This window comes from Oncorhynchus clarkii, chromosome 7 (genome assembly GCF_045791955.1).
Source record: "Oncorhynchus clarkii lewisi isolate Uvic-CL-2024 chromosome 7, UVic_Ocla_1.0, whole genome shotgun sequence".
NCBI classification, from domain to species: domain Eukaryota; kingdom Metazoa; phylum Chordata; class Actinopteri; order Salmoniformes; family Salmonidae; genus Oncorhynchus; species Oncorhynchus clarkii.
Window position 1 is genome coordinate 73234345 of NC_092153.1, and position 23066 is coordinate 73257410.

The 23066-nt window shown below is 53.6% G+C and overlaps 1 protein-coding gene across 3 annotated transcripts in view; it reads left to right on the top strand.

The window, feature by feature from the left end:
* The window catches only part of LOC139413815 (vitamin D3 receptor B), a 130025-nt gene that overhangs the window by 83498 nt on the left and 23461 nt on the right, over positions 1-23066 (top strand). For all 3 annotated transcript variants that reach the window (XM_071161598.1, XM_071161599.1, XM_071161600.1), the window contains 3 exons: positions 14471-14601; positions 16098-16294; positions 17409-17508. In XM_071161598.1, coding sequence (XP_071017699.1) covers positions 14471-14601; positions 16098-16294; positions 17409-17508 — 428 coding nt within the window. The remainder of the gene's footprint in view (positions 1-14470; positions 14602-16097; positions 16295-17408; positions 17509-23066) is intronic.

Sequence of the window (23066 nt, forward strand, 5' to 3'; positions counted from 1 at the left end):
CCGCCACTCTCTCTCTTTCTACTCCTCTCCCCCCGCTCTCTCTCTTTCTACTTCTCTCCCCCCCGCTCTCTCTCTTTCTACTTCTCTCCCCCCGCTCTCTCTCTTTCTACTTCTCTCCCCCCCGCTCTCTCTCTTTCTACTTCTCTCCCCCCGCTCTCTCTCTTTCTACTTCTCTCCCCCCGCTCTCTCTCTTTCTACTTCTCTCCCCCCCGCTCTCTCTCTTTCTACTTCTCTCCCCCCCGCTCTCTCTCTTTCTACTTCTCTCCCCCCGCTGCCACCATTCTCTCTCTTTCTACTTCTCTCCCCCCCCGCTCTCTCTCTTTCTACTTCTCTCCCCCCGCTCTCTCTCTTTCTACTTCTCTCCCCCCGCTCTCTCTGTTTCTACTTCTCTCCCCCCGCCGCCGCCGCTCTCTCTCTTTCTACTTCTCTCCCCCCCCCGCTCTCTCTCTTTCTACTTCTCTCCCCCCGCCGCCACTCTCTCTCTTTCTACTTCTCTTCCCCCCCGCTCTCTTTCTTTCTACTTCTCTCCCCCCGCCGCCACTCTCTCTCTACTTCTCTCCCCCCCCGCTCTCTCTCTTTCTACTTCTCTCCCCCCCGCTCTCTCTCTTTCTACTTCTCTCCCCCCCGCTCTCTCTCTTTCTACTTCTCTCCCCCCCGCTCTCTCTCTTTCTACTTCTCTCCCCCCCGCTCTCTCTCTTTCTACTTCTCTCCCCCCGCTCTCCCTCTTTCTACCTCTCTCCCCCCGCTCTCTCTCTTTCTACTTCTCTCCCCCCGCCGCCGCCATTCTCTCTCTTTCTACTCCCCCCGCCGCCGCCACTCTCTCTCTTTCTACTTCTCTCCCCCCCGCTCTCTCTCTTTCTACTTCTCTCCCCCCGCCGCCGCCACTCTCTCTCTTTCTACTCGCCCCCCCCCGCTCTCTCTCTTTCTACTCCCCCCGCCGCCACTCTCTCTCTTTCTACTCCTCTCCCCCCGCTCTCTCTCTTTCTACTTCTCCCCCCCCCCCGCTCTCTCTCTTTCTACTTCTCTCCCCCCGCCGCCGCCACTCTCTCTCTTTCTACTCCCCCCGCCGCCACTCTCTCTTTCTACTTCTCTCCCCCCCGCTCTCTCTCTTTCTACTCCCCCCCCGCCGCCGCTCTCTTTCTACTCCCCCCCCGCCGCCGCTCTCTCTCTTTCTACTCCTCTCCCCCCCCGCTCTCTCTCTTTCTACTCCCCCCCGCTCTCTCTCTTTCTACTCCCCCCCCCGCTCTCTCTCTTTCTACTTCTCTCCCCCCGCTGCCACCACTCTCTCTCTTTCTACTTCTCTCCCCCCGCTGCCACCATTCTCTCTCTTTCTACTTCTCTCCCCCCGCTGCCACCATTCTCTCTTTCTACTTCTCTCCCCCCCCGCTCTCTCTCTTTCTACTTCTCTCCCCCCGCTGCCGCCACTCTCTCTCTTTCTACTCCCCCCGCCGCCGCTCTCTCTCTTTCTACTTCTCCCCCCCCCCCGCTCTCTCTCTTTCTACTTCTCTCCCCCGCTGCCGCCGCTCTCTCTCTTTCTACTTCTCTCCCCCCGCTCTCTCTCTTTCTACTTCTCTCTCAGTTTGTTGCCAATGAATGGGGCGGCAGGGTAGCCTAGTGGTTAGAGCGTTGGACTAGTAACCGGAAGGTTGCGAGTTCAAACCCCCGAGCTGACAAGGTACAAATCTGTCGTTCTGCCCCTGAACAGGCAGTTAACCCACTGTTCCCAGGCCGTCATTGAAAATAAGAATTTGTTCTTAACTGACTTGCCTGGTTAAATAAAGGTAAAATAAAAATAAAAAATAAAATGAAGAAAATAATTAAAACATTGAACAATCAATAAATGTGCAAAAATTTCAAAATAAATCAATTCACTTTGTCGTTAAGGGTTATTGTGTGTAGATGGGAGGGAAAAAGGTGTATTTAATTGTTTTCAGGCTGTAACACCACAAAATGTAGAATAAGTCAAGGGTTATGAATACTGTCTGAAGGCACTGTATGTCCTAACATATTTACGGTAATATGCGTGTGTTGCACTGAATATCTTTGTAGCATGACCCTCTCTCTCTCTCTTTCCCTCTACTGGCATGTGTGCATGTTTGTGCTTCTTTGAGTAGGAACCAGAGAAGAGGTGAAGGACATCAATATTTATGGAATGACACCGTGATTACACATTTCGGTCACTACTAACTGATTGATAGTAGTGCCGGGACGATAAACCGGAAAAGACCAACACCAACCGAACAGACCACTTATCAAGCACCTTATGCTGATATAGTTAAATATAAGTAGCCTATACTAGAGAAATGTGAAGTTTGAAATGAAATGCGTCTGCTAGTACAGTGATTTGGCAAGGTTTTCACCCCCTTTGGCTCCTATTTTGTTGCCTTACAACCGGGAATTAAAATAGATTTTTGGGGGTTTGTATGATTTGATTTACACAACATGCCTACCACTTTGAAGATTCAAATATTTTTTTTTATTGTGAAACAAGAAATAAGACAAAAAAACAGACAACTTAAGTCTGCATAACTATTCACCCCCAAAGTCAAGACTTTGTAGAGCCGCCTTTTGCAGCAATTACAGCTGCAAGTCTCTTGGGGTATGTCTCTATAAGCTTGGCACATCTAGCCACTGGGATTTTTGCCCATTCTTCAAGGCAGAACTGATCCGGCTCCTTTAAGTCGTATGGGTTCCACTGGTGTACAGACATCTTTAAGTGATACCACAGATTCTCAGTTGGATTGAGGTCTGGGCTTTGACTAGGCCAAATCCCCTTAAACCACACAAGTGTTGCTTTAGCAGTATGCTTAGGGTCATTTGTCCTGCTGGAAGGTGAACCTCCATCCCAGTCTCAAATCTCTGGAAGACTGAAACAGGTTTCCCTCAAGAATTTCCCTGTATTTAGCGCCATCCATCATTTCTTCAATTCTGATCAATTTCCCAGTCCCTGCCGATGGAAAAACATCCCCACAGCATGATGCTGCCACCATTATGCTACACTCTAGGGATGTTGTTGGTGTTGGGTTTGCTCCAGACATAGCTATATCATTGATGGCCAAAAAGCTACATTTTAGTCTCATCTGACCAGAGTACCTTCTTCCATATGTTTGGGGAGTCTCCCACATGCCTTTTGGCGAACACCAAACATGTTTGCTTATTTTTTTCTTTAATTAAGCAATGGCTTTTTTTCTGGCCACTCTTCCGTAAAGCCCAGCTCTGTGGAGTGTACAGCTTAAAGTGGTCCTATGGACAGATACTCCAATCTCCGCTGTGGAGCATTGCAGCTCCTTCAGGGTTATCATTGGTCTCTTTGTTGCCTCTCTGAGCCCTCCTTGCCTGGTCCGTGATTTTAGGTGGGCAGCCCTCTCTTGGCAGGTTTGTTGCAGTACCATATTCTTTCCATTTTTTTATAATGTATTTAATGGTGCTCCGTGGGATGTTCAAAGTTTCTGATCTTTTTTTATAACCCAACCCTGATCTGTACTTCTCCACAGCTTTGTCTCTGACCTGTTTGGAGAGCTCCTTGGTCTGCACGGTGCATACTTTTACAAGGCACTGTATGTGCTTACTGTCAATTGATAGGTATAACATTGAAGTAGTAGTTGGAGTTTTAAGTAACTGTGATGCACATGAATGTTATAAACGTATTGTTCTATTTGTCATTATTGTAATAATTCAGCTCAGATAGTCACAAGGAAGGTCATAGGTCATCCAGTATAACGTGTGGCAAAAGGGTCACGCTGCTTTCAGCACCATATTTAAGGACATTCATCACATTCCTCCGCCTCTCTCTTTCTACTTCTCTCCCCCCGCCGCCATTCTCTCTCTTTCTACTTCTCTCCCCCCGCTCTCTCTCTTTCTACTTCTCTCCCCCCGCTCTCTCTCTTTCTACTCCCCCCGCTGCCGCCATTCTCTCTCTTTCTACTTCTCCCCCCGCTCTCTCTCTTTCTACTTCTCTCCCCCCGCTGCCACCACTCTCTCTCTTTCTACTTCTCTCCACCCGCTCTCTCTCTTTCTACTTCTCTCCCCCCGCTCTCTCTCTTTCTACTTCTCTCCCCCCGCCGTCTCTCTTTCTACTTCTCTCCACCCGCTCTCTCTCTCTTTCTACTTCTCCCCCCCCCCGCTCTCTCTCTTTCTACTTCTCTCCCCCCGCTGCCACCACTCTCTCTCTCTTTCTACTTCTCTCCCCCCGCTGCCACCACTCTCTCTCTTTCTACTTCTCTCCCCCCGCTCTCTCTCTTTCTACTTCTCTCCCCCCGCTCTCTCTTTTTCTACTTCTCTCCCCCCGCTCTCTCTCTTTCTACTTCTCTCCCCCCGCTCTCTCTCTTTCTACTTCTCTCCCCCCGCTGCCACCACACTCTCTCTTTCTACTTCTCTCCCCCCGCCGCCACTCTCTCTCTTTCTACTTCTCTCCCCCCGCCGCCACTCTCTCTCTTTCTACTTCTCTCCCCCCGCCGCCACTCTCTCTCTTTCTACTTCTCCCCCCCCCCCGCCGCCACTCTCTCTCTTTCTACTTCTCTCCCCCCGCTCTCTCTCTTTCTACTCCCCCCCCCCCGCTCTCTCTCTTTCTACTCCCCCCGCCGCCGCTCTCTCTCTTTCTACTTCTCTCCCCCCCCGCTCTCTCTCTTTCTACTTCTCTCTCCCCCCCGCCGCCACTCTCTCTCTTTCTACTCCCCCCGCCGCCGCTCTCTCTCTTTCTACTTCTCTCCCCCCGCTCTCTCTCTTTCTACTTCTCTCCCCCCGCTGCCACCACTCTCTCTCTTTCTACTTCTCTCCCCCCCCGCCGCCACTCTCTCTCTTTCTACTCCCCCCGCCGCCGCTCTCTCTCTTTCTACTTCTCTCCCCCCCCGCTCTCTCTTTCTACTTCTCTCCCCCCCCGCTCTCTCTTTCTACTTCTCTCCCCCCGCTCTCTCTCTTTCTACTTCTCTCACCCCGCCGCCGCCGCTCTCTCTCTTTCTACTTCTCTCACCCCGCCGCCGCCGCTCTCTCTCTTTCTACTTCTCTCCCCCCCGCTCTCTCTCTTTCTACTCCCCCCGCCGCCGCTCTCTCTCTTTCTACTTCTCTTCCCCCGCTCTCTCTCTTTCTACTTCTCTCCCCCCGCTGCCACCACTCTCTCTCTTTCTACTTCTCTCCCCCCGCTGCCACCACTCTCTCTCTTTCTACTTCTCTCCCCCCGCTGCCACCACTCTCTCTCTTTCTACTTCTCCCCCCCCCCCGCCGCCACTCTCTCTTTCTACTTCTCTCCCCCCGCTCTCTCTCTTTCTACTCCCCCCCCCCCGCTCTCTCTCTTTCTACTCCCCCCGCCGCCGCTCTCTCTCTTTCTACTTCTCTCCCCCCCCGCTCTCTCTCTTTCTACTTCTCTCCCCCCGCTGCCACCACTCTCTCTCTTTCTACTTCTCTCCCCCCACGCCGCCACTCTCTCTCTTTCTACTCCCCCCGCCGCCGCTCTCTCTCTTTCTACTTCTCTCCCCTCCCGCTCTCTCTCTTTCTACTTCTCTCCCCCCGCTCTCTCTCTTTCTACTTCTCTCCCCCCGCCGCCGCCGCTCTCTCTCTTTCTACTCCCCCCGCCGCCGCTCTCTCTCTTTCTACTTCTCTCCCCCCCGCTCTCTCTCTTTCTACTCCCCCCGCCGCCGCTCTCTCTCTTTCTACTTCTCTCCCCCGCTCTCTCTCTTTCTACTTCTCTCCCCCGCTGCCACCACTCTCTCTCTTTCTACTTCTCTCCCCCCGCTGCCACCACTCTCTCTCTTTCTACTTCCCCCCCCCCCGCCGCCGCTCTCTCTCTTTCTACTCCCCCCCCCCCCCCCGCTCTCTCTCTTTCTACTCCCCCCGCCACCACTCTCTCTCTTTCTACTTCTCTCCCCCCCCCCCGCCGCCGCTCTCTCTTTCTACTTCTCTCCCCCCGCTCTCTCTCTTTCTACTTCTCTCCCCCCGCTGCCACCACTCTCTCTCTTTCTACTTCTCTCCCCCCACGCCGCCACTCTCTCTCTTTCTACTCCCCCCGCCGCCGCTCTCTCTCTTTCTACTTCTCTCCCCCCGCCGCCGCCGCTCTCTCTCTTTCTACTCCCCCCGCCGCCGCTCTCTCTCTTTCTACTTCTCTCCCCCGCTCTCTCTCTTTCTACTTCTCTCCCCCGCTGCCACCACTCTGTCTCTTTCTACTTCTCTCCCCCCGCTGCCACCACTATCTCTCTTTCTACTTCTCCCCCCCCGCCGCCGCTCTCTCTCTTTCTACTCCCCCCCCCCCCCGCTCTCTCTCTTTCTACTCCCCCCGCCACCACTCTCTCTCTTTCTACTTCTCTCCCCCCGCTGCCACCACTCTCTCTCTTTCTACTTCTCTCCCCCCGCTGCCACCACTCTCTCTCTTTCTACTTCTCTCCCCCCCCGCCGCCACTCTCTCTCTTTCTACTTCTCTCCCCCCCCGCCGCCACTCTCTCTCTTTCTACTTCTCTCCCCCCACTCTCTCTCTTTCTACTCCCCCCCCCCGCTCTCTCTCTTTCTACTTCTCTCCCCCCGCTGCCACCACTCTCTCTCTTTCTACTTCTCTCCCCCCCACCGCCACTCTCTCTCTTTCTACTCCCCCCCCCCCGCTCTCTCTCTTTCTACTTCTCTCCCCCCCGCTCTCTCTCTTTCTACTTCTCTCCCCCCGCTGCCATCACTCTCTCTCTTTCTACCTCTCTCCCCCCGCCGCCGCCGCTCTCTCTCTTTCTACTTCTCTCCCCCCGCTGCCACCATTCTCTCTTTCTACTTCTCTCCCCCCCCGCTCTCTCTCTTTCTACTTCTCTCCCCCCGCTGCCGCCACTCTCTCTCTTTCTACTCCCCCCGCCGCCGCTCTCTCTCTTTCTACTTCTCTCCCCCCCCCGCTCTCTCTCTTTCTACTTCTCTCCCCCGCTGCCGCCGCTCTCTCTCTTTCTACTTCTCTCCCCCCCGCTCTCTCTCTTTCTACTTCTCTCCCCCCGCTCTCTCTCTTTCTACTTCTCTCCCCCCGCCGCCGCCGCTCTCTCTCTTTCTACTCCTCTCCCCCCGCTCTCTCTCTTTCTACTTCTCTCCCCCCGCTCTCTCTCTTTCTACTTCTCTCCCCCCGCTGCCACCACTCTCTCTCTTTCTACTTCTCTCCCCCCCCGCCACTCTCTCTCTTTCTACTCCCCCCCCCCCGCTCTCTCTCTCTGTCTACTCCCCCCGCCGCCGCTCTCTCTTTTTCTACTTCTCTCCCCCCCCCCCGCTCTCTCTCTTTCTACTTCTCTCCCCCCCCCCGCTCTCTCTCTTTCTACTTCTCTCCCCCTGCTGCCACCATTCTCTCTCTTTGTACTTCTCTCCCCCCTCTCTCTCTCTTTCTACTTCTCTCCCCCCGCTGCCACCATTCTCTCTCTTTGTACTTCTCTCCCCCCGCTCTCTCTCTTTCTACTTCTCTCCCCCCCGCTCTCTCTCTTTCTACTTCTCTCCCCCCCGCTCTCTCTCTTTCTACTTCTCTCCCCCCGCTGCCACCGCTCTCTCTCTTTCTACTTCTCTCCCCCCGCTCTCTCTCTTTCTACTTCTCTCCCCCCGCTCTCTCTCTTTCTACTTCTCTCCCCCCGCTGCCACCATTCTCTCTCTTTCTACTTCTCTCCCCCCGCTCTCTCTCTTTCTACTTCTCTCCCCCCCCGCTCTCTCTCTTTCTACTTCTCCCCCCCCCCCGCTCTCTCTCTTTCTACTTCTCTCCCCCCGCTGCCACCATTCTCTCTCTTTCTACTTCTCTCCCCCCCCCCGCTCTCTCTCTTTCTACTTCTCTCCCCCCGCTCTCTCTCTTTCTACTTCTCTCCCCCCGCTCTCTCTCTTTCTACTTCTCTCCCCCCGCTCTCTTTCTTTCTACTTCTCTCCCCCCGCCGCCACTCTCTCTCTTTCTACTTCCCTCCCCCCCCGCTCTCTCTCTTTCTACTTCTCTCCCCCCCCGCTCTCTCTCTTTCTACTTCTCTCCCCCCCCCCCGCCACTCTCTCTCTTTCTACTCCCCCCCCCCGCTCTCTCTCTTTCTACTCCCCCCGCCGCCGCTCTCTCTCTTTCTACTTCTCTCCCCCCCCGCTCTCTCTCTTTCTACTTCTCTCCCCCCGCTCTCTTTCTTTCTACTTCTCTCCTCCCGCTGCCACCATTCTCTCTCTTTGTACTTCTCTCCCCCCGCTCTCTCTCTTTCTACTTCTCTCCCCCCGCTGCCACCATTCTCTCTCTTTCTACTTCTCTCCCCCCGCTCTCTCTCTTTCTACTTCTCTCCCCCCCCGCTCTCTCTCTTTCTACTTCTCTCCCCCCGCTGCCACCATTCTCTCTCTTTCTACTTCTCTCCCCCCGCTCTCTCTCTTTCTACTTCTCTCCCCCCCCGCTCTCTCTCTTTCTACTTCTCTCCCCCCGCTGCCACCACTGTCTCTTTCTACTTCTCTCCCCCCGCCGCCGCCACTCTCTCTCTTTCTACTCCCCCCGCCGCCACTCTCTCTCTTTCTACTCCTCTCCCCCCGCTCTCTCTCTTTCTACTTCTCTCCCCCCCGCTCTCTCTCTTTCTACTTCTCTCCCCCGCCGCCACTCTCTCTCTACTTCTCTCCCCCCCGCTCTCTCTCTTTCTACTTCTCTCCCCCCCGCTCTCTCTCTTTCTACTTCTCTCCCCCCCGCTCTCTCTCTTTCTACTTCTCTCCTCCCCGCTCTCTCTCTTTCTACTTCTCTCCCCCCCGCTCTCTCTTTCTACTTCTCTCCCCCCGCTCTCCCTCTTTCTACTTCTCTCCCCCCGCTCTCTCTCTTTCTACTTCTCTCCCCCCGCCGCCGCCATTCTCTCTCTTTCTACTCCCCCCGCCGCCGCCACTCTCTCTCTTTCTACTTCTCTCCCCCCCGCTCTCTCTCTTTCTACTTCTCTCCCCCCGCCGCCGCCACTCTCTCTCTTTCTACTCGCCCCCCCCCGCTCTCTCTCTTTCTACTCCCCCCGCCGCCACTCTCTCTCTTTCTACTCCTCTCCCCCCGCTCTCTCTCTTTCTACTTCTCCCCCCCCCGCTCTCTCTCTTTCTACTTCTCTCCCCCCGCCGCCGCCACTCTCTCTCTTTCTACTCCCCCCGCCGCCACTCTCTCTTTCTACTTCTCTCCCCCCCGCTCTCTCTCTTTCTACTCCCCCCCCGCCGCCGCTCTCTCTCTTTCTACTCCTCTCCCCCCCCGCTCTCTCTCTTTCTACTCCCCCCCGCTCTCTCTCTTTCTACTCCCCCCCCGCTCTCTCTCTTTCTACTTCTCTCCCCCCGCTGCCACCACTCTCTCTCTTTCTACTTCTCTCCCCCCGCTGCCACCATTCTCTCTCTTTCTACTTCTCTCCCCCCGCTGCCACCATTCTCTCTTTCTACTTCTCTCCCCCCCCGCTCTCTCTCTTTCTACTTCTCTCCCCCCGCTGCCGCCACTCTCTCTCTTTCTACTCCCCCCGCCGCCGCTCTCTCTCTTTCTACTTCTCTCCCCCCCCGCTCTCTCTCTTTCTACTTCTCTCCCCCGCTGCCGCCGCTCTCTCTCTTTCTACTTCTCTCCCCCCCGCTCTCTCTCTTTCTACTTCTCTCCCCCCGCTCTCTCTCTTTCTACTTCTCTCCCCCCGCCGCCGCCGCTCTCTCTCTTTCTACTCCTCTCCCCCCGCTCTCTCTCTTTCTACTTCTCTCCCCCCGCTGCCACCACTCTCTCTCTTTCTACTTCTCTCCCCCGCTCTCTCTCTGTCTACTCCCCCCGCCGCCGCTCTCTCTCTTTCTACTTCTCTCCCCCCCCCCGCTCTCTCTCTTTCTACTTCTCTCCCCCCCCCCCGCTCTCTCTCTTTCTACTTCTCTCCCCCCGCTGCCACCATTCTCTCTCTTTGTACTTCTCTCCCCCCGCTCTCTCTCTTTCTACTTCTCTCCCCCCGCTGCCACCATTCTCTCTCTTTCTACTTCTCTCCCCCCGCTCTCTCTCTTTCTACTTCTCTCCCCCCCGCTCTCTCTCTTTCTACTTCTCTCCCCCCCGCTCTCTCTCTTTCTACTTCTCTCCCCCCCGCTCTCTCTCTTTCTACTTCTCTCCCCCCGCTGCCACCGCTCTCTCTCTTTCTACTTCTCTCCCCCCGCTCTCTCTCTTTCTACTTCTCCCCCCCCGCTCTCTCTCTTTCTACTTCTCTCCCCCCGCTGCCACCATTCTCTCTCTTTCTACTTCTCTCCCCCCGCTCTCTCTCTTTCTACTTCTCTCCCCCCCCGCTCTCTCTCTTTCTACTTCTCCCCCCCCCCCCGCTCTCTCTCTTTCTACTTCTCTCCCCCCGCTGCCACCATTCTCTCTCTTTCTACTTCTCTCCCCCCCCGCTCTCTCTCTTTCTACTTCTCTCCCCCCCCCGCTCTCTCTCTTTCTACTTCTCTCCCCCCGCTCTCTCTCTTTCTACTTCTCTCCCCCCGCTCTTTCTTTCTACTTCTCTCCCCCCGCCGCCACTCTCTCTCTTTCTACTTCCCTCCCCCCCCGCTCTCTCTCTTTCTACTTCTCTCCCCCCCCCCGCTCTCTCTCTTTCTACTTCTCTACCCCCCCCGCCACTCTCTCTCTTTCTACTCCCCCCCCCCCGCTCTCTCTCTTTCTACTCCCCCCGCCGCCGCTCTCTCTCTTTCTACTTCTCTCCCCCCCCCCGCTCTCTCTCTTTCTACTTCTCTCCCCCCGCTCTCTTTCTTTCTACTTCTCTCCTCCCGCTGCCACCATTCTCTCTCTTTGTACTTCTCTCCCCCCGCTCTCTCTCTTTCTACTTCTCTCCCCCCGCTGCCACCATTCTCTCTCTTTCTACTTCTCTCCCCCCGCTCTCTCTCTTTCTACTTCTCTCCCCCCCGCTCTCTCTCTTTCTACTTCTCTCCCCCCGCTGCCACCATTCTCTCTCTTTCTACTTCTCTCCCCCCGCTCTCTCTCTTTCTACTTCTCTCCCCCCCCGCTCTCTCTCTTTCTACTTCTCTCCCCCCACTGCCACCACTCTGTCTCTTTCTACTTCTCTCCCCCCGCCGCCGCCACTCTCTCTCTTTCTACTCCCCCCGCCGCCACTCTCTCTTTCTACTTCTCTCCCCCCCGCTCTCTCTCTTTCTACTCCCCCCCCGCCGCCGCTCTCTCTCTTTCTACTCCTCTCCCCCCCCCCGCTCTCTCTCTTTCTACTCCCCCCCGCTCTCTCTCTTTCTACTCCCCCCCCGCTCTCTCTCTTTCTACTTCTCTCCCCCCGCTGCCACCACTCTCTCTCTTTCTACTTCTCTCCCCCCGCTGCCACCATTCTCTCTCTTTCTACTTCTCTCCCCCTGCTCTCTCTCTTTCTACTTCTCTCCCCCGCTCTCTCTCTTTCTACTTCTCTCCCCCCGCTCTCTCTCCTTCTACTTCTCTCCCCCCGCTGCCACCATTCTCTCTCTTTCTACTTCTCTCCCCCCGCTCTCTCTCTTTCTACTTCTCTCCCCCCCCGCTCTCTCTCTTTCTACTTCTCTCCCCCCCGCTCTCTCTCTTTCTACTTCTCTCCCCCCCGCTCTCTCTCTTTCTACTTCTCCCCCCCCCGCTCTCTCACTTTCTACTTCTCTCCCCCCGCTGCCACCATTCTCTCTCTTTCTACTTCTCTCCCCCCGCTGCCACCATTCTCTCTCTTTCTACTTTTTCCCCCCCCCCGCTCTCTCTCTTTCTACTTCTCTCCCCCCCCCGCTCTCTCTCTTTCTACTCCTCTCCCCCCGCTCTCTCTTTTTCTACTTCTCTCCCCCCGCCGCCGCCGCTCTCTCTCTTTCTACTTCTCTCCCCCCCGCTCTCTCTTTCTACTCCCCCCGCCGCCACTCTCTCTTTCTACTTCTCTCCCCCCCGCTCTCTCTTTCTACTCCCCCCCCGCCGCCGCTCTCTCTCTTTCTACTCCCCCCCGCTCTCTCTCTTTCTACTCCCCCCCGCTCTCTCTTTCTACTCCCCCCCCCGCTCTCTCTCTTTCTACTTCTCTCCCCCCGCTGCCACCATTCTCTCTCTTTCTACTTCTCTCCCCCCGCTCTCTCTCTTTCTACTTCTCTCCCCCGCTCTCTCTCTTTCTACTTCTCTCCCCCCGCTCTCTCTCTTTCTACTTCTCTCCCCCCGCTGCCACCATTCTCTCTCTTTCTACTTCTCTCCCCCCGCTCTCTCTCTTTCTACTTCTCTCCCCCCCGCTCTCTCTCTTTCTACTTCTCCCCCCCCGCTCTCTCTCTTTCTACTTCTCTCCCCCCGCTGCCACCATTCTCTCTCTTTCTACTTCTCTCCCCCCGCTGCCACCATTCTCTCTCTTTCTACTTCTCTCCCCCCCCGCTCTCTCTCTTTCTACTTCTCTCCCCCCCCGCTCTCTCTCTTTCTACTCCTCTCCCCCCGCTCTCTCTTTTTCTACTTCTCTCCCCCCGCCTCCGCCGCTCTCTCTCTTTCTACTTCTCTCCCCCCGCTGCCACCATTCTCTCTCTTTCTACTTCTCTCCCCCCGCTCTCTCTCTTTCTACTTCTCTCCCCCCCCGCTCTCTTTCTTTCTACTTCTCTCCCCCCCCGCTCTCTCTCTTTCTACTTCTCTCCCCCCCCGCTCTGTCTCTTTCTACTTCTCTCCCCCCGCTGCCACCATTCTCTCTTTTTCTACTTCTCTCCCCCCGCCGCCACTCTCTCTCTTTCTACTTCTCCCCCCCCCCCGCTCTCTCTCTTTCTACTTCTCTCCCCCCGCTCTCTCTCTTTCTACTTCTCTCCCCCCGCTCTCTCTCTCTTTCTACTTCTCTCCTCCCGCCGCCGCCGCTCTCTCCCTTTCTACTTCTCTCCCCCCCGCTCTCTCTCTTTCTACTTCTCTCCCCCCCGCTCTCTCTCTTTCTACTTCTCTCCCCCCCGCTCTCTCTCTTTCTACTTCCCTCCCCCCCGCTCTCTCTCTTTCTACTTCTCTCCCCCCCCGCTCTCTCTCTTTCTACTTCTCTCCCCCCCGCTCTCTCTCTTTCTACTTCTCTCCCCCCCGCTCTCTCTCTTTCTACTTCTCCCCCCCCGCTCTCTCTCTCTTTCTACTTCTCTCCCCCCGCTGCCACCATTCTCTCTCTTTCTACTTCTCTCCCCCCGCTGCCACCATTCTCTCTCTTTCTACTTCTCCCCCCCCCGCTCTCTCTCTTTCTACTTCTCTCCCCCCCCCCGCTCTCTCTCTTTCTACTCCTCTCCCCCCGCTCTCTCTTTTTCTACTTCTCTCCCCCCGCCGCCGCCGCTCTCTCTCTTTCTACTTCTCTCCCCCCGCCGCCGCCGCTCTCTCTCTTTCTACTTCTCTCCCCCCGCTCTCTCTCTTTCTACTTCTCTCCCCCCCGCTCTCTCTCTTTCTACTTCTCTCCCCCCGCCGCCGCCACTCTCTCTCTTTCTACTCCCCCCGCCGCCACTCTCTCTTTCTACTTCTCTCCCCCCCGCTCTCTCTTTCTACTCCCCCCCCGCCGCCGCTCTCTCTCTTTCTACTCCCCCCCGCTCTCTCTCTTTCTACTCCCCCCCGCTCTCTCTCTTTCTACTCCCCCCCCCCGCTCTCTCTCTTTCTATTTCTCTCCCCCCGCTGCCACCATTCTCTCTCTTTCTACTTCTCTCCCCCCGCTCTCTCTCTTTCTACTTCTCTCCCCCCGCTCTCTCTCTTTCTACTTCTCTCCCCCCGCTGCCACCATTCTCTCTCTTTCTACTTCTCTCCCCCCGCTCTCTCTCTTTCTACTTCTCTCCCCCCCGCTCTCTCTCTTTCTACTTCTCCCCCCCCCCCCGCTCTCTCTCTTTCTACTTCTCTCCCCCCGCTGCCACCATTCTCTCTCTTTCTACTTCTCTCCCCCCGCTGCCACCATTCTCTCTCTTTCTACTTCTCTCCCCCCCGCTCTCTCTCTTTCTACTTCTCTCCCCCCCGCTCTCTCTCTTTCTACTCCTCTCCCCCCGCTCTCTCTTTTTCTACTTCTCTCCCCCCGCCGCCGCCGCTCTCTCTCTTTCTACTTCTCTCCCCCCGCTGCCACCATTCTCTCTCTTTCTACTTCTCTCCCCCCGCTCTCTCTCTTTCTACTTCTCTCCCCCCCCGCTCTCTTTCTTTCTACTTCTCTCCCCCCCCGCTCTCTCTCTTTCTACTTCTCTCCCCCCCGCTCTGTCTCTTTCTACTTCTCTCCCCCCGCTGCCACCATTCTCTCTTTTTCTACTTCTCTCCCCCCGCCGCCACTCTCTCTCTCTCTACTTCTCCCCCCCCCCCGCTCTCTCTCTTTCTACTTCTCTCCCCCCGCTCTCTCTCTTTCTACTTCTCTCCCCCCGCTCTCTCTCTCTTTCTACTTCTCTCCTCCCGCCGCCGCCGCTCTCTCCCTTTCTACTTCTCTCCCCCCCGCTCTCTCTCTTTCTACTTCTCTCCCCCCCGCTCTCTCTCTTTCTACTTCTCTCCCCCCCGCTCTCTCTCTTTCTACTTCCCTCCCCCCCGCTCTCTCTCTTTCTACTTCTCTCCCCCCGCTCTCTCTCTTTCTACTTCTCTCCCCCCACCGCCACTCTCTCTCTTTCCTCTCCCCCTCTACAGACGCAGTATGAAGCGTAAGGCTAGCTTCACATGCCCCTTCAACGGCAGTTGCACCATCACCAAGGACAACCGCCGCCACTGCCAGGCCTGCCGGCTCAAACGCTGCGTGGACATCGGAATGATGAAGGAGTGTGAGTGTCCGTTCTGCACAGATGTAGGATTAGGTTCCCCTTCCCCAAATCCTAATGTCAGCAACTAAGGGGGAACAATGCAAAACTGGCCTTAGATCAGTACCTAGAGGCAACGTCGTCCCACTCAACTCTTCTGTCAGAAATAATTTTTCATTTTGACTGTCAGAGGATAGCCTTGCAGGCTAGATTCAGTGTTACTTTAACCCTGGTCCAGGGGACTCGAAGGGGTGCACATTTCATTTTTTGCCAGCCCGCGGGAGGGTCCAATCCGGACTGCGGGGGGGTCTAATCCCGCCCCCCCGGGTAGTTTGAGTTAAAAACTAAACGCAGAGGAAACCTAACCAATTATTTGTGCGGCCCCACGGATCTCATTGAAGACCGAATGGGGCATCTGGGGCAAAATTAGTTTGACACCCCTGATCTAACCCTGCCCCCTTCTTTTGTACCCATAGAGAGCAAGGCACACACCATATTTACCTATAGAAGCATTTGGACCCGGTCAAGACCTTCTAGGTCATTTCCCTCATAAGAATGTTTATAACATCCACCAGGAGTACTAGACAATTCTGGGAGGGCCTGTACATTATGCTCCCTTTTGAACTTTAGAGACCTGCGGATGTTTTCGCCACACTTCAAATGGACTCTGTTTTCAGTCTGTTAATAGAAGGTTTAGTTGTTCTTTTGTTTTCCCCATGAAATTTGTATTTGAAGCAGTGAATTCCCAGAGAGTGAATTCACAGTGCTCCCAACACCGTACATGAATAGGAGCCAGTGCACTTATGCTGCTGCTGCTATGACAACAATCTGTTTTAGTGTGGAAGAGTGTGAGCTAATTCAGTGGCTGGAACAACAACAGGGGGAACGGAGTGGAGATAATGCTTTGTGTGTTGACGACAGGACGATGCATGCGCAGCGCAACCTAGTCACGTTGTAGAACACACGCTGGCTCGCGCTTGTGTACACACACTGACACACACACATTTAAATACGCTCACTTTCTCAAACACACACACACACACACAACTTAAATACACTCACTTTCTCAAACACACACACACAACTTAAATATGCTAATTTTCTTAAACACCCACACACACTTACATATGCTAGTTCAAACACACACACAGCATCAGCATTAACATCTCTATTTTGCCTATGTTCCAATCATTTCAGTCTGAAATAGTCAGGGTGGGGTATCTGCATTTCTCTCTGTCGCACCACTTCTTTCTTAAGCGTTTCTCCCTCCTCTGAAGCCTTCTTTCTGCTCATTCAATAAAACATTTTCTCTTTCTTTAACCCTCTCTCTTTCTACTCCTTTTTCTAACCCTGATATTTGTCTTTCCGTATCTCTTTCCTCACTCTTCACTCTCTTTCATCACTCTCTTTCTAAACCCCTCTCTCTCATCCTACTCCCTCCCTCCCTCTCTCTCTCTCTCTCTCTCTCTCTCTCTCTCTCTCTCTCTCTCTCTCTCTCTCTCTCTCTCGCTCCCTCCCAGTCATTCTGACAGATGAGGAGGTGCAGCGGAAGAAAGATCTGATCCAACGGAGGAAGGATGAGGAGGCGCAGCGGGAGGCGCAGAGGGAGGCGCAGCGACCCCGGCTGAGCGAGGACCAGAGCCAGGTCATCGCCACACTGGTGGAGGCACACCACAAGACCTACGACGACTCCTACTCCGACTTCAACCGCTTCAGGGTCCGTGTCCACTCCGTTACACAAGTTTCCACTCAGTAACACCGGTCTCCACTCCGTTACACCAGTATTCACTGTGTAACACCAGTCTCCACTTCGTTACACCAGTATTCACTGTGTAACACCAGTCTCCACCCTCTAACACCAGTCTCCACTCCGTTACACCAGTATTCACTGTGTAACACCAGTCTCTACTCCGTTACACCAGTATTCACTGTGTGACACCAGTCTCTACTCCGTTACACCAGTATTCACTGTGTAACACCAGTCTCCACCCTCTAACACCAGTCTCCACTCCGTTACACCAGTATTCACTGTGTAACACCAGTCTCTACTCCGTTACACCAGTATTCACTGTGTGACACCAGTCTCTACTCCGTTACACCAGTATTCACTGTGTAACACCAGTCTCTACTCCGTTACACCAGTATTCACTGTGTAACACCAGTCTCCACCCTGTAACACCAGTGCCAAGCCCGTAACATACTCCACTCAATCCAACTGGGCACAGGCATCAGTTCAACTTTTAGTTTAAATTTAGACTGGATTGCGTTGTCACCTAACGTGTGTGCACTTTGTCCAATGGGATATCTGATCTTGAAGTTAAAGTATGTACTGTACATAAAGTTAGATTTAAGTTTATTGTCCTAGAACAGGAACATCTTAGCACACCTTATACATTACATACACAAACCACAAGTCAAACACAGCAGTAAACAAACAATAGTAAGAGTCAGACATGAATAGTTCCCCACACCGACACCTAAAGGAGGACAGTTGTTCCTAGTGGTGATAGGCCCTGATGTGACACTCCTCCCAAAGTGTGAAGCACTGGATTTAATTGTCTGATGGTAATGATGTAGACTATATTGGCTCAGTAGATATAGCATGGCGCTTGCAACACCAGGATTCTTTTTGTAGGGGTTGATACAATTTTCATTAGGGCAAATCAAGTCTGGCATTTCAAGCTTTATAAGCCTTTTTAGTACTCAAATACACTATAAGTTTGCATTTCCGCTGTGCAGGACAATTCTTACCAACAAACAAATTAAGATCCCACATCTGTAAATGGCATATATTACCATATATATTATATTACATGTGTGTTTTCCTTTAGCCTCCGGTCCGTGAAGGCCCAGTGACACGCAGTGCAAGCAGAGCTGCTTCTCTCCACTCTCTGTCTGATGCCTCATCTGACTCCTTCAGCCACTCTCCAGGTAAACCACACTCACAAGTGAAACCGACGTCAGTGTGCTGCTAACAGCTCCTCTTCCTCCAATGTCCCTGTCCCCTTACTAGGCTCGAAGCCGGTGGTCCTCTGATCGCAAACACAGGTGACCGCCCTCCTTGACAACATACCGATAGTTGTTTTATAGGAAAGTATCCAATTCGATAGCGCCATTTCAAGCTAGCTGTGGAGTGAGTTTTATGGCACATTCTTACTTCTGTTACACACACACGCACACACAGACAGACAGAAAAATGTGCAAAAAATGAAGAATCGACTGGTAAAGCTGACACACATAGAGGGGATGAAGGAGATCTCACAGAGAGGGGATGAAGGAGATCTCACAGAGGGGGGATGAAGGAGATCTCACAGAGGGGGGATGAAGGAGATCTCACAGAGGGGGGATGAAGGAGATCTCACAGAGTGGGGATGAAGGAGATCTCACAGAGTGGGGATGAAGGAGATCTCACAGAGAGGGGATGAAGGAGATCTCACAGAGGGGGGATGAAGGAGATCTCACAGAGAGGGGATGAAGGAGATCTCACAGAGGGGGGATGAAGGAGCTCTCACATAGAGGGGATGAAGGAGATCTCACAGAGAGGGGATGAAGGAGATCTCACAGAGGGGGGATGAAGGAGATCTCACAGAGGGGGGATGAAGGAGATCTCACAGAGGGGGGATGAAGGAGATCTCACAGAGGGGGGATGAAGGAGATCTCACAGAGGGGGATGAAGGAGATCTCACAGAGGGGGGATGAAGGAGATCTCACAGAGATGGGATGAAGGAGATCTCACAGAGGGGGATGAAGGAGATCTCACAGAGGGGATGAAGGATATCTCACAGAGGGGGGATGAAGGAGATCTCACAGAGGGGGGATGAAGGCGATCTCACAGAGAGGGGATGAAGGCGATCTCACAGAGAGGGGATGAAGGAGATCTCACAGAGAGGGGATGAAGGAGATCTCACAGAGGGGGGATGAAGGAGATCTCACAGAGGGGGGATGCATGAGATCTCACAGAGGGGGGATGAAGGAGATCTCACAGAGGGGGGATGAAGGAGATCTCACAGAGGGGGGATGGAGGAGATCTCACGAGGGGGGATGAAGGAGATCTCACAGCGATGGGATGAAGGAGCTCACACAGAGAGGGAATGAAGGAGTTCTCACAGAGAGGAGATTAAGGAAATCTCACAGAGATGAGAGGGAATGAAGGAGATCTCACAGAGAGGAGATGAAAGAAATCTCACAGAGATGAAAGGGAATGAAGGAGATCTCACAGAGAGGGGATGAAGGAAATCTCACAGAGATGAGAGGGAATGAAGGAGATCTCACAGAGAGGGGATGAAGGAAATCTCACAGATGAGAGGGAATGAAGGAGATCTCACAGAGAGGGGATGAAGGAAATCTCACAGAGAAGGGGTGAAGGAGCTCACACAGAGAGGGGATGAAGGAGATCTCAAAGAGAGGGGATGAAGGAGATCTCACAGAGAGGGGGTGAAGGAGCTCACACAGAGAGGGGATGAAGGAGATCTCAAAAAGAGGGGAAGAAGGAGATCTCACAGAGGGGGGATGAAGGAGATCTCACAGAGACGGGATGAAGGAGCTCACACAGAGGGGGGATGAAGGAGATCTCACAGAGAGGGGATGAAGGAAATCTCACAGAGATGAGAGGGAATGAAGGAGATCTCACAGAAAGGAGATGAAAGAAATCTCACAGAGATGAGATGGAATGAAGGAGATCTCACAGAGAGGGGATGAAGGAAATCTCACAGAGATGAGAGGGAATGAAGGAGATCTCACAGAGAGGGGATGAAGGAAATCTCACAGAGAAGGGGTGAAGGAGCTCACACAGAGAGGGGTTAAGGAGATCTCAAAGAGAGGGGATGAAGGAGATCTCACAGAGAGGGAATGAAGGAGATCTCACAGAGGGGGGATGAAGGAGATCTCACTGAGGGGGGATGATAGAGATCTCACAGAGAGGGGATGAAGGAAATCTCACAGAGATGAGAGGGAATGAAGGAGATCTCACAGAGAGGAGATGAAGGAAATCTCACAGAGAAGGGATGAAGGAGCTCACACAGAGAGGGGATGAAGGAGATCTCAAAGAGAGGGGATGAAGGAGATCTCACAGAGAGGGGATGAAGGAGATCTCACAGAGGGGGGATGAAGGAGATCTCACTGAGGGGGGATGGAGGAGATCTCACAGAGAGGGAATGAAGGAGATCTCACAGAGAGGGGATGAACGAAATCTCACAGAGATGAGAGGGAATGAAGGAGTTCTCACAGAGGGGATGAAGGAAATCTCACAGAGAAGGGATGAAGGAGCTCACAAAGAGAGGGGATGAATGAGATCTAACAGAGAGGGGATGAAGGAGCTCACACAGAGAGGGGATGAAGGAGATCTCACAGAAAGGGGATGAAGAGGATCTCACAGAGGGGGATGTAGGAGATCTCATAGAGGGGGATGAAGGAGATCTCACAGAGAGGGGATGAAGGAGATCTCACAGAGGGGCGATGAAGGAGATCTCACAGAGGGGGGATGAAGGAGAACTCACAGAGGGGGGATGAAGGAGATCTCACAGAGGGGGGGTGAAAGAGATCTCACAGAGGGAGGATGAAGGAGATCTCACAGAGGGGGGATGAAGGCGATCTCACAGAGAGGGGATGAAGGAGATCTCACAGAGGGGGGATGAAGGAGATCTCACAGAGGGGGGATGCATGAGATCTCACATAGGGGGGATGAAGGAGATCTCACAGAGGGGGGATGGAGGAGATCTCACAGAGAGGGGATGAAGGAGATCTCACAGAAAGGGGATGAAGGAGATCTCACAGAGGGGGATGTAGGAGATCTCATAGAGGGGGATGAAGGAGATCTCACAGAGAGGGGATGAAGGAGATCTCACAGAGGGGCGATGAAGGAGATCTCACAGAGGGGGGATGAAGGAGAACTCACAGAGGGGGGATGAAGGAGATCTCACAGAGGGGGGGGTGAAAGAGATCTCACAGAGGGAGGATGAAGGAGATCTCACAGAGGGGGGATGAAGGCGATCTCACAGAGAGGGGATGAAGGAGATCTCACAGAGGGGGGATGAAGGAGATCTCACAGAGGGGGGATGCATGAGATCTCACAGAGGGGGGATGGAGGAGATCTCACAGAGAGGGGATGAAGGAGATCTCACGAGGGGGGATGAAGGAGATCTCACAGCGATGGGATGAAGGAGCTCACACAGAGAGGGAATGAAGGAGTTCTCACAGAGAGGAGATTAAGGAAATCTCACAGAGATGAGAGGGAATGAAGGAGATCTCACAGAGATGGGATGAAGGAAATCTCACAGAGGGGCGATGAAGGAGATCTCACAGAGGGGGGATGAAGGAGAACTCACAGAGGGGGGATGAAGGAGATCTCACAGAGGGGGGGGTGAAAGAGATCTCACAGAGGGAGGATGAAGGAGATCTCACAGAGGGGGGATGAAGGAGATCTCACAGAGGGGGGATGCATGAGATCTCACAGAGGGGGGATGAAGGAGATCTCACAGAGGGGGGATGGAGGAGATCTCACAGAGAGGGGATGAAGGAGATCTCACAGCGATGGGATGAAGGAGCTCACACAGAGAGGGAATGAAGGAGTTCTCACAGAGAGGAGATTAAGGAAATCTCACAGAGATGAGAGGGAATGAAGGAGATCTCACAGAGATGGGATGAAGGAAATCTCACAGAGAAGGGATGAAGAAGCTCACACAGAGAGGGGATGAGGGAGATCTCACAGAGAGGGGATGAAGGAGATCTCACGAGGGGGGGATGAAGGAGATCTCACAGAGACTGGATGAAGGAGCTCACACAGAGGGGGGATGAAGGAGATCTCACAGAGAGGGGATGAAGGAAATCTCACAGAGATGAGAGGGAATGAAGGAGATCTCACAGAGAGGAGATGAAAGAAATCTCACAGAGATGAGAGGGAATGAAGGAGATCTCACAGAGAGGGGATGAAGGAAATCTCACAGAGATGAGAGGGAATGAAGGAGATCTCACAGAGAGGGGATGAAGGAAATCTCACAGAGAAGGGGTGAAGGAGCTCACACAGAGAGGGGATGAAGGAGATCTCAAAGAGAGGGGATGAAGGAGATCTCACAGAGAGGGGGTGAAGGAGCTCACACAGAGAGGGGATGAAGGTGATCTCAAAGAGAGGGGAAGAAGGAGATCTCACAGAGGGGGGATGAAGGAGATCTCACAGAGACGGGATGAAGGAGCTCACACAGAGGGGGGATGAAGGAGATCTCACAGAGAGGGGATGAAGGAAATCTCACAGAGATGAGAGGGAATGAAGGAGATCTCACAGAGAGGAGATGAAAGAAATCTCACAGAGATGAGATGGACTGAAGGAGATCTCACAGAGAGGGGATGAAGGAAATCTCACAGAGAAGGGGTGAAGGAGCTCACACAGAGAGGGGTTAAGGAGATCTCAAAGAGAGGGGATGAAGGAGATCTCACAGAGAGGGAATGAAGGAGATCTCACTGAGGGGGGATGATAGAGATCTCACAGAGAGGGGATGAAGGAAATCTCACAGAGATGAGAGGGAATGAAGGAGATCTCACAGAGAGGAGATGAAGGAGATCTCACAGAAAGGGTATGAAGGAGATCTCACAGAGAGGGGATGAAGGAGCTCACACAGAGAAGGTATGAAGGTGATCTCACAGAGAGGGGATGAAGGAGATCTCACAGAAAGGGGATGAAGGAGATCTCACAGATGGGGATGAAGGAGATCTCATAGAGGGGATGAAGGAGATCTCACAGAGAGGGGATGAAGGAGATCTCACAGAGGGGTGATGAAGGAGATCTCACAGAGGGGGGATGAAGGAGAACTCATAGAGGGGGATGCATGAGATCTCACAGAGGGGGGATGAAGGAGATCTCACAGAGGGGGGATGGAGGAGATCTCACAGAGAGGGGATGAAGGAGATCTCACGAGGGGGGATGAAGGAGATCTCACAGAGATGGGATGAAGGAGCTCACACAGAGAGGGAATGAAGGAGTTCTCACAGAGAGGAGATGAAGGAAATCTCACAGAGATGAGAGGGAATGAAGGAGATCTCACAGAGAGGGGATGAAGGAAATCTCACAGAGAAGGGATGAAGGAGCTCACACAGAGAGGGGATGAAGGAGATCTCACAGAGAGGGGATGAAGGAGCTCACACAGAGAGGGAATGATGGAGATCTCACAGAGAGGGGATTAAGGAAATCTCACAGAGATGAGAGGGAATGAAGGAGATCTCACAGAGAGGAGATGAAGGAAATCTCACAGAGATGAGAGGGGATGAAGGAGATCTCACGAGGGGGGATGAAGGAGATCTCACAGAGACGGGATGAAGGAGCTCACACAGAGAGGGAATGAAGGAGATCTCACAGAGAGGGGATGAAGGAAATATCACAGAGATGAGAGGGAATGAAGGAGATCTCACATTGAGGGGATGAAGGAAATCTCACAGAGAAGGGATGAAGGAGATCACACAGAGATGGGATGAAGGAGATCTCAAAGAGAGGGGATGAAGGA